Source organism: Rhinolophus sinicus, linkage group LG06 (assembly GCF_036562045.2).
Source record: "Rhinolophus sinicus isolate RSC01 linkage group LG06, ASM3656204v1, whole genome shotgun sequence".
NCBI classification, from domain to species: Eukaryota; Metazoa; Chordata; class Mammalia; order Chiroptera; family Rhinolophidae; genus Rhinolophus; species Rhinolophus sinicus.
The window spans coordinates 118989079-119004715 of NC_133756.1; the positions used below are offsets into that span (position 1 = coordinate 118989079).

The 15637-nt window shown below is 43.3% G+C and overlaps 1 protein-coding gene across 1 annotated transcript; it reads left to right on the forward strand.

Moving 5' to 3' along the window:
• The first annotated feature begins 4321 nt into the window (after positions 1-4321).
• Positions 4322-6565, forward strand: LIPT2 (lipoyl(octanoyl) transferase 2). The gene is made up of 2 exons (XM_019744342.2): positions 4322-4898; positions 5423-6565. Exons 1-2 carry the CDS (start codon positions 4433-4435, stop codon positions 5650-5652), a joined length of 696 nt encoding a protein of 231 aa, XP_019599901.1. The 5' UTR covers positions 4322-4432; the 3' UTR covers positions 5653-6565.
• Positions 6566-15637: the final 9072 nt, after the last annotated feature.

A 15637-nucleotide genomic window follows, 5' to 3' on the forward strand; every position in this document is an offset into this window, starting at 1 on the left:
TCAATGAAATTGAAAACATAAAAATGTAATAAAATTGACAAACCTTGAGAGAGAGAGAGAGAGAGAGAGACAGAGAGAGAGAGAAATTACCAACATTGGGAATGACAAAAAGGACATCACTACAGACCATGTAAACATCAAAAGGATAATAAGTGAATACTATAAACAACTCTATAAACATAAATTTCACAACTTAGACAAAATGGACCAATTCCTTTAAAAACACAAACTACTACAACTCCCCCAATATGAAACAGATCATTTGACTAGCTCTATAACTATTAAGAAAATTGAATTTGTAATTTTAAAATTTCCAACAAAGAAATCTCCAGGCCCAGATGGTTTCACAGAGAATTCCACCAAATGTTTAAAGAAGAATAAAAACAACCTATACAATCTCTTCCAGAAAATAGAAGAGGATAAACACTTCCCAATTCATTTTGTAAAGCTAGTAGTACCTTATACCAAAACTAGAGAGGCACAAAAAAAGAAAACCATAGACCAATGTCTCTCATAAACTTAGATGCAAAAGTCATGAACAAAATATTAGCAAACCAAATGTATAAAAAGAATTATACACCATAACCAAGTGGGATTTGTTCCACCTATGCAAGGATAGTCAAAATTTAAAAAAAACAATCAATGTAATCTACCACATTAACAGACTAAAGAGGGAAAATCACATGATCATATGAATCATTGAAAAAAACAAAAAAGCTTTTGACATGGTTCAAACACCCCTCATGATAAAAACTCTCAGGAAAACAGGAATCGAGGGAAACTTCCTCAACTTGATATAAATCATTAACAAAAGATCTACAACGAACAGTACACTTAACAGTGAAAGATAGAATGCTTTCCCCCTAAGATTGGAAAAAGGCAAGGAAGGGTATCTGTTCTTACTATTCTTATTCAACATAGTATTGGAAGTTCTATTCAGTGAAATAAAGCAAAACAAGGGAATTATTAGGTCGGTGCAAAAGCAATTGCGGTTTAAAAGGTTAAAAATAATTGCAAAAACCACAATTACTTTTGCACCAACCTAATAAATACATACCCATAATAAAGAAAAAAACAGAATTGTCTCTATTAGCAGATGGCAAGACTGTCTATGTATAAAATCCTAAGGAATCTACAAAAAACCTAATAAGTGAATTTAGCAAGGTGTATTACAGGATGCAAGATAAACGTACAAATATCAGGTGTGTACACAGAAATTTAAACAAACAAAATAAATTTTGTTTAAATTTAACAAAATTTAAACTTGGACACAGAAATTTAAAAAAAATACCATTAAGAATCACTCAAAAAAGAAAAATACATATACATCTAACAAAACACATACAAATTTGTATGCTAAAAACTACCAAACAGTGATAAAAGAAGTCAAAGAATATCCAAATAAATGGTGATATACAACATGTTCATGGAGTGGAAGACCCAATGTGGCAAATATGTCGAGTCCTCCCAACTTGGTGTACAAATTTAATGTAATTACTATCAGAATCCCATCAAGATTTTTAGGTATAGACAAGATTTTATCTAAAATTGATATGGAAGGGCAAATAACTAAAACAATTTAGAATAACTAAAACAATTTTGGAAAAAAAGAAGAATAAAGTGGGAGGGATCAAACTACCTGATTTTAAGATTATGTAGTTACAGCAATCAAGAATACGTGGTATTGGTGGAGGGTAAGATAAAAATCAATGGAAGAGAACCCTGAAATTGGCACCCACAAATATGCCCAACTGGTTTTTGACAAAAGTGTAAAAGCAATTAAATGGAGGAAACATAGCCTTTTGAACAAAGAGTGCTGGAGCAATGGGACATCCATAAGAGAAAACAAACAAACAAACAACAACAAAAAACAAGACCAAAGTTTCAAAACTTAGGGAATAACACAGGAGAAAGTCTTCAGGATCTAGGGTTAGACAAAGACTTCTTAGACAAAAAGCATGATATTTAAAGAGAAAAGTGGATAAACTGGACTTTTATCACAATTACAAACTTTTGTTATGCAAAAGACCCTATTAATAGGATAAAAATATAAGCCATAGAGTAGGAGAAACTATTTACAAACCACATGTCTGACAAAGGACTAGTATTTAGAATGTAACTCTTAAAACTCAACAGTAAAAAACACAATCAATTAGAAAATGGGCAAAAGACATGAACAGATTTCACTGAGAGGATAAGCACATGAAAAGAAGTTCAACATCATTAGCATTAGGGAAATACAAATTAAAAGAAAATGAAATACCACTATACACCTATCAGAATGTCTAAAATAAAAAATAGTGACAATGCCCAATGCTGGCAAGAGAAATGCAGCGAAACTGCACATTGCTGGCCGGAATGTAAAAATGGTACAACTATCCTGGAGAGTAATTTGGCAGTTTCTTAAAAAACTAAATATTCAGCTACTATATGACCCAGTAATTGCACTCCTACGTATTTTTTCCAGATAAATGAAAACTTACATTCACACAAAATACCTGTACATGAATGTTTATAGCAGCTTATCCTGAATATTTGAAAACTGGAAATAACCTAATTATTCATCAATGGGTGAATGGTTAAACAAATTGTGGTACATCCACAGCATGGACTAGTACTCATCAATAAAAAGAAATGAACACTGATACATGTGACAACCTAGATGAGTCTCCAGAAAATCACGCTAAATAAAAAAATCCCAATTCCAAAAGTTTACATACTGCATAATTCCATTTATATAACGCAGATTAGTGTTTGCCAGGAGTTAAGTAGTAGTGTAGATATAAAAGAGCAACATGAGAGATGCTTGTGGTAGTATAAATGTTCTCTATCTTGACTATATCAAAGTCAATATCCTATCTGTGGCTTTGGCAAGACATTACCACTGGGGGAACCTGAGTAAAGGGTAGACAGAATCTCTCTGTCTTCTTCCTTACAACTACAATGTGAGTCTATCATTTTCTCAAAATAAAAATTTAATTAAAATATTATCTGTGTGGTTTCTTTCTCGTCTGAACCCTGATTGATGCAATACCCTTCATCAGACTGGGAAATTTCTCTTCCTAGTTTGCTGAGTAGGTGTTGATTTTTGGCAATTGCTTTTGTTGCATCTATGGGAAATCATCACATGGTTTTTCTCCTTATGATAAATAATATTGATTTTAGAATGTTAAACCAACCTTGCATTCCTGGGATAAACATTACTGTATCATGATGTATTCATCTTTTTATACATTTCTTGATTAAATTGCTAATATTTGCTTAGGGTTTTTATGTATATATTTATGAAATGTGTTTCAGATTCCTGTGGGAGCAATCAGTGTTATTACTTTCTAAAATTAAAAAAGACCTGAGCAAAAACAATATTAAAATTTGACCAAGCTGGAGGGTGGGCAACAATTTATTACATTATTCTCAATACTTTTCTGCTTTCTTCTTTTCATTGTTCTTTCTTTTCAATTGAACGATCCTTGGCCGCAACTTGGAAGACAGATTCAGAAATTAGATTGAGGATATAAAAACCGTGTTCTGTACGCTATTAGGATTACTGGGGTGGGATAGTCTTGTGTATCCTCTTGAATGCAATGGGCCTAACACATAGTTGGTACTCGGTAGGTTTACTGAATGAATTCAGATTTGTCATTTTAAATGACACTCCAATATATAAATGCTGTGGTCCAGATCCTTCCTCAGAAGCTAGTCATTCCCCCAACTACTGGAAGTAGGTTGCTCATGGTTCATAATTCCTTTCTGGGAATCGTCCTCCACCGAAAGACGTTGCCAAGTTACCTGCCTCTCCAGATACAGCCTCTATCTATCATTGGTCAATACAAGAATATACATTTCTGGCTGTCTTTAATTTGGAACAACTCTGAAAGATCATCCCAGACTCAGAGTATTCTTTGGGATTGCCTGAGTCCTCTGGTGAGGTTGTTCAACTTCTCCCTCTGCCTAATTCTGCTTCCATCACTTGCTCACCAGTGTGATCTTCAAAGTACCTCTACAAGCCCAGTGAATTTTCTGCACGTTAATATCTTCAGACTTTTCCTCGGGGATCTCCCATTACCTTATTTCATTTTTCTTCCCATAGCAGTTATCAGTATGTGAAATAACCTTGTTTATTTAGACTTTAATCCTTGCTTATTGTCTGCTGTTAGAACGTAAGCTTCCCAGGACAGACCTTTTCTTCCCAATACACTGTACGTGCACCACTGTGTCAAGCGCCTAGGGCACAAGCAGGCCGTAAATACTGGTTGCTGAAATGAATGAGTGAAGAGACACCTTGTACTGGGCCTTCGGATCACAATCTCTTAAAAGCTTGTAATAAGCACTTCCGAGCAGCGGCTCCGGACGTGCCCCTAGGCCCCGCCCCTCCCGGCGCGCCCCCGGGCCCAGGCAGGAGGCGGGTCCCGCAGACTCGGCGGCGGGCACTATGCGACAACCCGCGGTACGGCTGGTGTGGATGGGTCGGGTGCCGTATGCAGAGCTGCTGGCGCTGCAGGAACGCTGGCTGCGGCGGCTGCAGGCGGAGTCAGGCACCGAGGCGCTGTCGGGCACTGAGGCGGGCGCGCTCCTGCTCTGCGAGCCCGCAGGGCCTGTGTACACGGCCGGGCTGCGCGGTGGCCTGACGCCCGAGGAGACGGCGCGGCTACGGGCCTTGGGCGCCGAGGTGCGCGCCACAGGCCGCGGCGGCCTGGCCACCTTCCACGGCCCGGGCCAGCTGCTCTGCCACCCGATACTTGACCTCCGGCACCTGGGCCTGCGCCTGCGCACCCACGTGGCGGCGCTTGAGGCGTGCGCTGTGCGTCTCTGCGAGCTCCAAGGTCTCCAGGGCGCCCGCGCACGGCCTCCGCCCTACACCGGCGTCTGGCTGGGCGAGCGCAAGATCTGCGCGGTCGGTGAGCGTCGCGGCGCGGGGCGGGGCGGGGCCAATGGAGGTGCATCTGCCGCGGGCTTTGAATCAGAACCGTCCGCTGCGCTTAAGTTTTTGTTGTTGTTATTGTTTTGTTTTGTTTTTTTTAAGCCGCTTCACTGATGTATTCTATTCAGAGCCAGAATGGTCCTCAGAGGTCATCTTGTACAACTTAACAAATGGAGAGACTCGAAAAGTGAATTGCCAGTTTATTTCACAATGTCAGCAAAATAAGGGCGCAGTTCTCACACTTTTTTTCCCTAAGCAACAGAATCTGTGTGTTAAGAAGGTTTTCTGGAATCTCCACAAGTGCAGCTGCTGTGGAGCCACATAACACTGTCCCCGCCCTCACTTTGTCCCCCTCTCCGATCTGTGCACAACCCCTTGGGAACTCCAGAAACAAAGTTGGAAAATCAGTGATCTAGTCCAGTTCCCTCAACACACTGAAAGGGATCCTGGCGCCTAGGGGTAGAGGGGATCGACTTTAAGACCCTTTGGCTTGTCTTGCAGGAGTCCGCTGTGGAAGGCACATCACGTCCCATGGCCAGGCTCTGAACTGTTCTACAGACCTCACGTGGTTTGAGCACATTGTGCCCTGCGGACTGGTGGGGACAGGCGTCACTTCCCTGAGTAAGGAGCTCCAGAGGCACGTCACTGTGGATGAAGTACTGCCATCTTTTCTTGAGGCCTTTAAGGAGACCTACAAATGCACCTTGATCTCAGAGGACAGTTCCAACTGAAGGGTGTTCATGTTATCCCAGTCGGGAGGTCCTACCTTGGAAAGCACCAAAGCTGACTTGGAGTCACTGAAACCCAGATTCTAGATGTGGCCCTGTCATTCACTCACCGTGAGACTGGGCAAATCAAGAGCTCTTAGCCATTGTTTCCATATGTAACCTGGTTTATTTATATCTCGCCCACCTACTTCAGATACAGTGGATCTGAAAGCAACACATGCTATAAAAACATAAGGCATTAAGCACTACTATTAATACCATTTTCTAAACTTAGAGAAACTCAGATGTCATAGGTCATTGCTATTACTTCCTCAATAATGTATTTAATTGGGCAATTCTGGGCTCCAGATCCTTTGATTTTGTAGGAATCATGTCTCTGGATGGCCCAGGTGAAGGGGATGTGATGTGATACTTTCTGCAATAAAGGGAAAGGGGGAAAGCCTCTCTAAAGAATAAACTGGGATCCTGTCTTCCTGGGTTGGATTCCCCAAGCCTGGTAGCTACCATGTTTCCCCGAAAATAAGACCTAGCTGGACAATCAGCTCTAATGTGCCTTTTGGAGCAAAAATTCATATAAGACCCGGTCTTATTGTACTATAATATAAGACCCAGTCTTATCTAACCATAATATAAGACTGGGTCTTTTATCAATTTTTGCTTTAAAAGACGCATTAGAGCTGATTATCCCGCTAGATCTTATTTTCGGGGAAACATGGTATCTTTAGTTAAATTATATGATTTAGGCCAGAGACTGGGAGGGGGGGAGACAAAAATAATTTCTCACACTACAAATGCCAAAAATAGAAGAGTTCTTATATGAGATCTCTGTACAAGGCTGCGTATTAGTTATCTGTTGCTGCATAGCAAATCACTCCAAAACATAAGGACTTAAAACAATAAACATTTATTATATCTATTCTGTGGTCAGGAATTTGGAAGAAGCTTAGCTGGGTGGTTCTGGGTCATGTGGTGCAGTCAAGATGTCAGTTGGGGCAGCTGTCATCCGAAGCCTTGACTGGGGCTGAAAGATCAGCTCCCAAGATGGTTCACTCAAATGGTTGTTGACAGGAGTCCTCAGTTCACAACGTGGGCCCCTTATAGGGCTACTTGACTGTTCCCATGGCCCAACAACTGGTTTCCCCCAGAGCATGTGATGCCAGAAAGAGACAAGATGGAAGCCACAGTGTCTTTCATGACCCAGCATTGCAAATCACAGTCACTTCTGCAGTCTCCTAATAGGTGAGTCCTACTCAGTGCGGAAGGGAATACACAAGGGTGATGGGAAGTGGGGATCATTAGGGAGCATCTTGGAAATTGGCTACCACAGGCAGTTAGGATGGAAAGAGCCTTGAATGAGAATTCAGGTGACACTTGTTCCAGTCCCAGTTCTGTGGCCAGGTCATTTACCCTCTCTGGGCTTCAGTTTTCCCTTACACGGGCACTGTCCAGTAGAAATATAATGTGAGCCACATTATAAGTTTACATTTTCTAGTGGCCATATTAAAAAAGTAAAAAGAAACAAGTGACAATTTTAATAACATTTTAATTAACCCAATAGACCCAAAATATTGTCAATATAAAAATATTTTACATTCCTTTTTTTCATACTAAATCCAGATATTCGGTGTGTATTTTAGACTTACAGCACATCTTATTATGTACTACACTTCAGATTTTCCGGAGCCACATGGGGCTAGCGACTGCCATATTGGAAAGTGCAGCTTTAGACATTGTTGTATCTAAAGTCCTTTTTGAACTTCCAGGGTTCTGTGGCCTCACTGGCATCTTAGAAAAAAGGTGAGTCTTCCCACATCTGAGGTTTGATTTTTGACTCTGCACATAATTTATATCAGTATTCCAGCCGAAAGGGAGTTTAGAGGTATATGAGGTCTGACAATTAAGTTCGCAAACTTGTTGCAATGATATTGCTAAACTTTTTTGGTATCGGAGGGATTATTCATTATGAATTTGTACCAACTGGACAAACAGTTAACCAAGGTTACTATTATATTTGGAAGTGCTGAAAAGGCTGCATGAAAAAGTTAGATGACCTGAACTTTTCGCCAACAATTCATGGCTCTTGCATCACGACAGTGCACCAGCTCACATGGCACTGTCTGTGAGGGAGTTTTTAGCCAGTAAACAAATAACTGTATGGGAACACCCTCCCTACTCACCTGATCTGGCCCCCAGTGACGTCTGTCTTTACCCGAAGATAAAGGAAGTATTGAAAGGAAGACATTTTGATGACATTCCGGACATCAAGGGTAACACGACGACAGCTCTGATGCCCATTCCAGAAAAAGAGTTCCAAAATTGCTTTGAAGGGTGGACTAGGCGCTGGTGTCGGTGCATAGCTTCCCAAGGGGAGTACTTCATAGGTGACCGTGGTGTTATTCAGCAGTGAGGTATGTAGCACTTTTTCTAGGATGAGTTCACAAACTTAATTGTCCAACCTCGTATTCTTGTCCCCTCATTGTATAAAGATGAAACCAAGACTTTGGAAGAAACTTGCTCAAGGCCACCCAGTAAATTAACGAGAAAGCCAAAAATAGATCCTACGTATCAGCCTCTTTCTCATGCTCTTTCCCTACTGTAAACACTGACTTACAAGCTCAGGACAGTATGCTTTACACCTCATAGGACATTCAGTCAGTATTAGCTGATTGGTGGTTTGTCCATCCAGAATTTGCCCATATCCTTTCTAGGCCTTAGTTTCCTACCTGTGGAGCCAACAGTGTTGTTGTAGGAGTGTGGAGGTGGGGAGTACTTGATAATTACCTTGCAGTATTATTGCCAACGAGGGAAATAATTGTTCTAGGAAAAGTACAGTTAGATTCTCACGGCTGGAAGGCAGTGCACAGTGTTGTTCCCCATCTGGTACTTGGCTTCCCTCTCCTGCAACATTAATAAGTGACCATACAGCCTATTCTTGAATGCCTTCAGAGACTGGGAAAGAAACAAATATTTACTTAGCATTTCTTTTTAGCACCAGGTACTGTGTTAAGCCTCTTAAATGCATTGTCTCATTCAGCAGCCTGTCCCATCCTTCTGGGCCCCAGAATCATGCTGCATGGTGCAGTGGTTGAGTTCTCTGACCTTCCTGAGCCTCAGTTTCATTAGGCTGGAGCTTGGCACAGAACAGGCAGCAGGAAATGTACGGTAGTTATTAATGTCATTCACCAACTTTTTCAGGCACATGGCAGGATTGTACATTGTGACCGCCTTGTGGTTGGGTGGGGCCAGGTAACTTGTTCTGGTCAATGAATGGAGGGGACATGTCACTTCTGAACTGGAACAGTGAACTGTCGGTGTCAGACCCCTTAAAGTTTCTCTTTGCCTCTGAAACAGTGACCAACAACATTCGAGATGGTGGCTACTTCCGAGGGACTGGGATGAGGAGAACTCCCTGCTGCTGATGGACATGGCGGCGTTAAAGCCACCGAAATGTGGGGGTTGTTCATTACCACAGCGTAACCTCGCTTATTCTGATTGGCGGTGCTTATATTAATTAGGACTCATATTTGCAAGTGTAGAAACCCAACTCAAAATAAAGTAAAACAAACAAACAGGGTAATTGGAAAAGGTACTTGGGTTTTTGTAAAATTCAAGGGTGAGGGTGCAGCTGGGCTCAAGAACGGAACCAGAGCATGTAGCCCTTTAGGAACCCAGGTAGTCTTTTCTCTCCTATTCTCTTCCAGACTTCTTGGTGTGTTCGCTTCCCTGTATCTTGCTTCCCTTCTGCTTTCTCTGTTTCCCATGCCACGTGGTGGAAGATGGCTGCTGCTGTTATCCGTGAATGTTGGAGTAGAGTCCAGGACTATCCCCAGGTTCCTGGCTTGAGCCACTGGGTGGATGCTAGGAGTATTGCTGGGATGGAGAACACTGGCTGAGCACCGAGTTTGGAGATGATGAGTTCAATTTTAGATAAACTTGAGATGCTTGTGGGAGGTGCAGGCGGAGGGGCCAGTTGGGTGTCTGGATCTGGAGCACGGGCGTGATGGGTGAAGGTTTAGGTCTGGGAGCCCACAGAAAGAGAAAAGGAGGGCAGGACGACTGACAAATGTGAGGCACAGGCTGAGGAGGAGCAGGCCAAGGAGACTGAGAAGCAGTAGGCAGAGAAGTAGCGGGGGCCTAGAATGAGACAATATGGCGATCTCATTCACTCCTCCAGCAGCATGGCAAGATAGGTAGGATTATTTTTTGGATGAGAAAACCGAGGCTCAGGGAGGCTAAGTGACTTGTATGAGGTCATGCACTTAGGGGCAGAGTCCGTCCCTGACTCCCAGTCTGGGTCTTTCCACTCTTCCACAGCTGCCTCTGAAGGGTGAGTGGGGCAGGCATCCTGGAGGAGATAGGCTTCTAAGAACAGGTGGGTGGGAAGAGCTGGGGAGGGTAAGGAGCACAGGGCCAGGGTCTGGCTGCTGCTGGGCCTGTGGCATCACTGCTGCGGGTTCCTGACTCTCCTTCCTGCCTGGTCAGAGCCCACCTCTGGTTTCCCACTGGGGCCCTTCCTGAAGGAAGGAAGCTGAGCATAGGAAGGAGGATATTTAACACCCTGGCTTCTCGCCTCTAGAAAGCCTCTTGTTTGTGCAGAGTGTCTCCCCAGTGACTAGATTGTCCAGGGTCCGCTGAATGAATGCTGAGTGTGAGGACGTGACCAACGGCAGTGACTTGCCCAGCACCTTGTTCCTCCGGCGAAGCTGGCAGGAAATCAAACAAGCAGCTCTGGCAGTGTGGCCAGGTGGGCATCAAGCTTCAGGGAAAAAGCCTCTTTCAAAAAACCTCATGGAAATCAGATTTTTGCAATCTAAATCTGATTTTTCTTTTTAAATTGTAATTACCACACACATTATTATACCATATTATCATACCTATAACTTTAAAAAGAAAACAGCACTTGCACTCCCACCTAACAACATGTTCCTTTCATTTGTGTGTCTCTAGTACTTGATCATGGACAGGCACATATTTCATGTACTTTTAATTATTATGTGAATAAAAATTTGCATATTCTTTTAAACTAAACATAATGTTACAAGCATTTTCCCACATTGCTACATAGTCTTTATAATTATATTTTTGAATGTTTTGATTTTTTTTATTTCTTTTAAAACTTAGATTTTTTTTTTTAAATATCGGCAATTCATGCACATGGAATAAAATTAAGAAGGTACAAAACAGGAGCATTGAAATATAAGTCTTACTCCTATCCCTTTCTCCTGTAAACCCAGTTCCCTTTCCTGGAGGATTAAATGACAGTAAATATCTTTTTTAAATATTTTAGAGACATTTTATGCGTATGTAAGCATACATGCTTACATACGTTCTTTTTCATATAGTAGTGTACTATACACACAGCGCTGTACTTTGGAGGTTGTTTCAGATCAGAATATAATGAGCATCCTCATTTTTAAAATGACTACAGAGTATTCCATTCAGTTCTAGTATGTGTGGGTTTTTTTCTAAACCACCAAGCAATTCTCCAATTCTCTCCGACACCAACCAGTGTTCTACAGTTCAATTCAATTCTGACACTGTCACACTGTCTACCTGGAAATAGGGTCAGATCTCACAGGTTACAGGCTCAGTCCTGCAATACTGCCCCCACTTCAGGTGTCAATCACAAGTCCAGGTTGTCACCTGTGCTTCTGACCAACCAACTGTAAACTGGAGTTTCCCATGACCCCCTCATCATGTTTGATTAATTTGCTAATGTGGCTCACAGAACTCAGGAAACCAGTTTGCTTACTAGATTGCCAGTTTATTATAAAAGGATATGACTCAGGGGGCTGGGCCAGTGGCTCAGGCGGTTAGAGCTCCATGCTCCTAACTCCGAAGGCCGCCGGTTCAATTCCCACATGGGCCAGTGGGCTCTCAACCACAAGATTGCTGGTTCAACTCCTCGAGTCCTGCAAGGGATGGTGGGCAGCGCCCCCTGCAACTAAGATTGAACATGCCACCTTGAGCTGAGCTGCCGCTGAGCTCCCGGATGGCTCAGTTGGTTGGAGCACGTCCTCTTAACCACAGTGTTGTCAGTTCGACTCCCGCAAGGGATGGTGGGCTGCACCCCCTGCAACTAGCAACGGCAACTGGACCTGGAGCTGAGCTGTGCCTGCCACAAATAAGATTGAAAGGACAACAACTTGACTTGGAATAAAGTCCTGGAAGTACACACTGTTCCCCAATAAATTCCTGTTCCCCTTCCCCCAATAAAATCTTTTAAAAAAAGGATATGACTCAGAAATAGCCAGACGGAAGAGATGCATAGGGCAAGGTATGCGGGAAGGGGAAGGAACTTCCATGCCCTCTCTGGTGTACTACTCTTCACAGATCGCTAAGTGTTCACCAACCCAGAAGCTCTCCAAACCCCATCCTGGGTTGTTAAGGAGGCTTCATCACATAGACATGATTGATTAAATCATTGGCCATTGGCGACTGATTCAACCCTCTCCCCTTCCTTGGAGGTTGTGGGGGGCGCAGGCTGAGAGGGATAAAGAAGGGAGGAGGACTGAAAGTTCCAACCTTCTAGTCACATGGTTGGCTTCCCTGGCAACCAAACTTCAGCTGCTTTCCAAAAGTCACCTCTTTAAGATAATAAAACACACCTTTGTCACTTAGGAAATTCCAAAGGTTTTAGGAGCTCTGTGCCAGGAACAGGACAAGAACAAATCTATATTTATTATAAATCACCATATCACACCATTTCAGTGCCATAGGCCTACTTCCAATTGCCAGCCTCTGCACCTTCGATCTAAAGACTTCGTGTGGGGGTGAGGACGGGAGCTGCTCACCCATGGTCAGGAGGGTTGTGCTGGGGAATTAAGGTCCCTGGGAGCAGCCTTGACCACTACTGAGTGACCCTACTGGGGCCCTTGCCTCTCCATGTCCCCTTCCCCCACCCTCTCAGTCTAGCAGTGGTTTCCCTTCCCATCACTACTAACCAGACATACCTGCACTATTCTTTGTTATTTTGCATAAAATGCTCTTTCACACTTTCTTCAAATTACCCTGTTTCAGGTGTCATCTGTTTTCAGCTAGAACCCTGACTGACACAAGGCCCTGATCTGCTATCAGAGGCTGGACTGGGGTATGCTGTGCCCTGTGAGAAGCTCGGGCTTCCAAGGAACTAGTCTTACTCAGCTCAACTCAACTCCACACACTCAACCCTCTCCAGCCCCACTCAGGGTGCCCAGGGCTGTTCTAAGCACTTCATACACATATTTACTGTGTTTCCCAGAAAATAAGACCTAGCCGGACAATCAGCTCTAATGCGTCTTTTGGAGCAAAAATTAATATAACACCCGGTCTTATTTTACTATAATATAATACCGGGTCTTATATAATGTAATATAATATAATAATATAATATAATATAATATAATATAATAATATAATATAATATAATATAATACTGGGTCTTATATTAATTTTTGCTTCAAAAGACGCATTAGAGCTGATTGTCCGGCTAGGTCTTATTTTCGGGGAAACATGGTAATCTTCACAGCAAATAACAAACCCACAAGTTTGAATTACCGTATTTTCAGAAGAGGAAACCAACTTGGGTGAAGATAAGCCCAAGTTCATGTAGTAGTTAGAGGCTGGTCCATGATTTCAACTCAAATCTGGACTCCCAAGTCTTGTGCATTAAACAGCACCCCACAAAGGCTGTGCATTAAACAGGCTCCCACTCTGCTTTCCTCATAGGTCCAGTGAAAGGATCAAACGAGACAGCAAGTGTGAAGGTGCTTTTGAGGCCCTGAAGAGCTGACACACCTGGTTGGCCAGGGAACTCTGGTGTGCCCTGTCCATCCCCAGGAGCCTTTGCCAGAACTGGCAGGGGCCCCAGAGATCAGACAGCCTCCCTCCCTCCTGTGCTGAGGGGGAAACAGGCCCAGAGAGGTTAAGTCGTTCTCCCAAGGTCCCACATTTGCTGTAGGAGCCAGAATGAGAACCCAGGATGTCTGAGGCACCCCATAAACATATCGGTGAGAAGGATTAGCATGCCCCTTAGAGAGGAGTTTAGAAGAGAGAGAAGAGGTGAGGATGAGGATGGGGTGGGGAAGGAGCTGATTTCCTGACTATAGAATTTCAGATTTGGGGAATGCAGCCCATCTAAGAAGGCTTCTCTGACAGCCGCCCTGACAAGGAAGCTCTGCCTACACACCTCTGGGATAAGAAGCCATTCCCCCCAGAGGCAGCCTGTTCCATGTTCCCAGGGAGCAGAGATCAGGGTCCTGTGACAACCCCATCTCCAAATCCGCTGGCTCCCAGGTCTTCTCTCGAGGACTCCACAGAACACGTCTGCTCCCCCTCAAAGGCGTGAGCTGTGCTCACAGCACACCTACTCCCCTCTTCTCACATTTGCTTGGCAGTGACTCCCTAGGATGCCTTCTTCCCTCCTCTGTCTGCCCAAATCATATCTGTTTTCCAAGGCCCACTGCACAGCTGATTTAGCCTGTGCAGCTATGTACCCGACTGCTGATAAGAGCATCCGAATGTTCCTTAGGGTATCAAACCCCCACCCTCACCCACTTTAAGTTTATGTGTTTGGGGTTTTTTTTATTGAGGTATAATTGACATATAACATTATATTAGTTTCAGGTGTACAACATAATGATTCAGTATTTGTATATATTGCAAAATGATCACCACAATAAGTCTAATTAACATCCGTCATCATACAGTTACAAACCTATTTTTTCTTGTGATGAGAGCTCTCAAGATCTCTCTTAGCAACTTCCAAATATGCAATACAGTATTATTAATTATAGTCACCATGTTGTACATCACATCCCTATGACTTATTTATAACCGGAAGTTGGTACCTTCTGACCACCTTCACCCATTTTTCTCACCCAAATTTGTGTGTTTTGGTAGAGTGCTGCCCCACCAGCTTATTTTCCTGACTTCTGTGATTGGTGCTGGGATGGGCACTGGGCCTTTTTAGGAGAATAAAGAGTATGACGCAGAACTTCTGTTGTGAGAGAAAGGAGCTCTTTTACTGGTTTTATTGACAGAATTGTTTGCATAGAATTATAGGCAGCAGTCTTATCACCACAAAGTGGGGTCCTGTCTGAGAATGGAGCAATAGTGAGAAAGGCAGAGCCCAAAGATGCAAAGAAAGAACTTCCCACAAACATCATCTGAGCTCCTGGATCCAGCCATGCCTGACGCCTGCATGTCTGGGTTTTGCCCTTACATGAGCCAATAAATTCCTTTTTCTACTTAAGTCAGTTTGAGTTGGGTTTTCCGTCTGTTGCAACTAAGATTCCTGACTGATAACACCCACCTTCTCTGCAAACCCTAGTCCTCGCTGACCTCAGCTTCTTCTGCATTCCCACAGCACTTATTATTTAAACCATAAGATTCAAAATTCCATATTTACACAACCATGAACACACATGCCCTCATTGATAGTTATTCATCATGGAGCACTAGCTATGTGCCAGGTACCAGGTGAAGCACTTTACATATAATGTCTTAAAATAATCCACACAACCATAAAAAAAAAAAAAAAAAAGGCATTTTTATCCCCCCCAATCCACAGCTAAGAAAACTAAGGCTCAGAGAGGTTAAACTCTCACAGCCAGTAAGTGTCAGGGCTAGGATTCAAACCCAGCTCTGCTGGACCCCAGAGGCCATGCTCTGGGCCACTGGGCCACCTTGTTTCCCAGGACATGTGTGTGAGGGTGAGACGAGGAGAAGAGGCGACAAAGATCTTTCCTCTCCTGACACCACACCTCCCACCTTTGCTCCCACCCCGTCCAGTGCTCTTTTCACTGTTCAGTGCTGCCTGCAGAGGCAGGAGAAGACACAGTGTCCTGAGGGTCACAACTGTCAGGCCGAGAGGCGACAAGAGCGCAGAAGCACAGACGAGGGCTCCTGATGAGTAGAGGAATAAAGTAACTTCCTGTGATCCTTAAACTTCCTCTGTGATTCACGCTGCATTTCCCCTGGTGACCCAGGCTTCTGAGACTGCTGACAG

Coding starts and splice junctions, on each gene's coding strand:
- LIPT2 (XM_019744342.2), top strand. CDS start 4,433: ATGCGACAACCCGCGGTACGGCTGGTGTGGATGGGTCGGGTGCCGTAT. Junction 4,899..5,422: donor GCGCAAGATCTGCGCGGTCG/GTGAGCGTCGCG, acceptor CTTGTCTTGCAG/GAGTCCGCTGTGGAAGGCAC.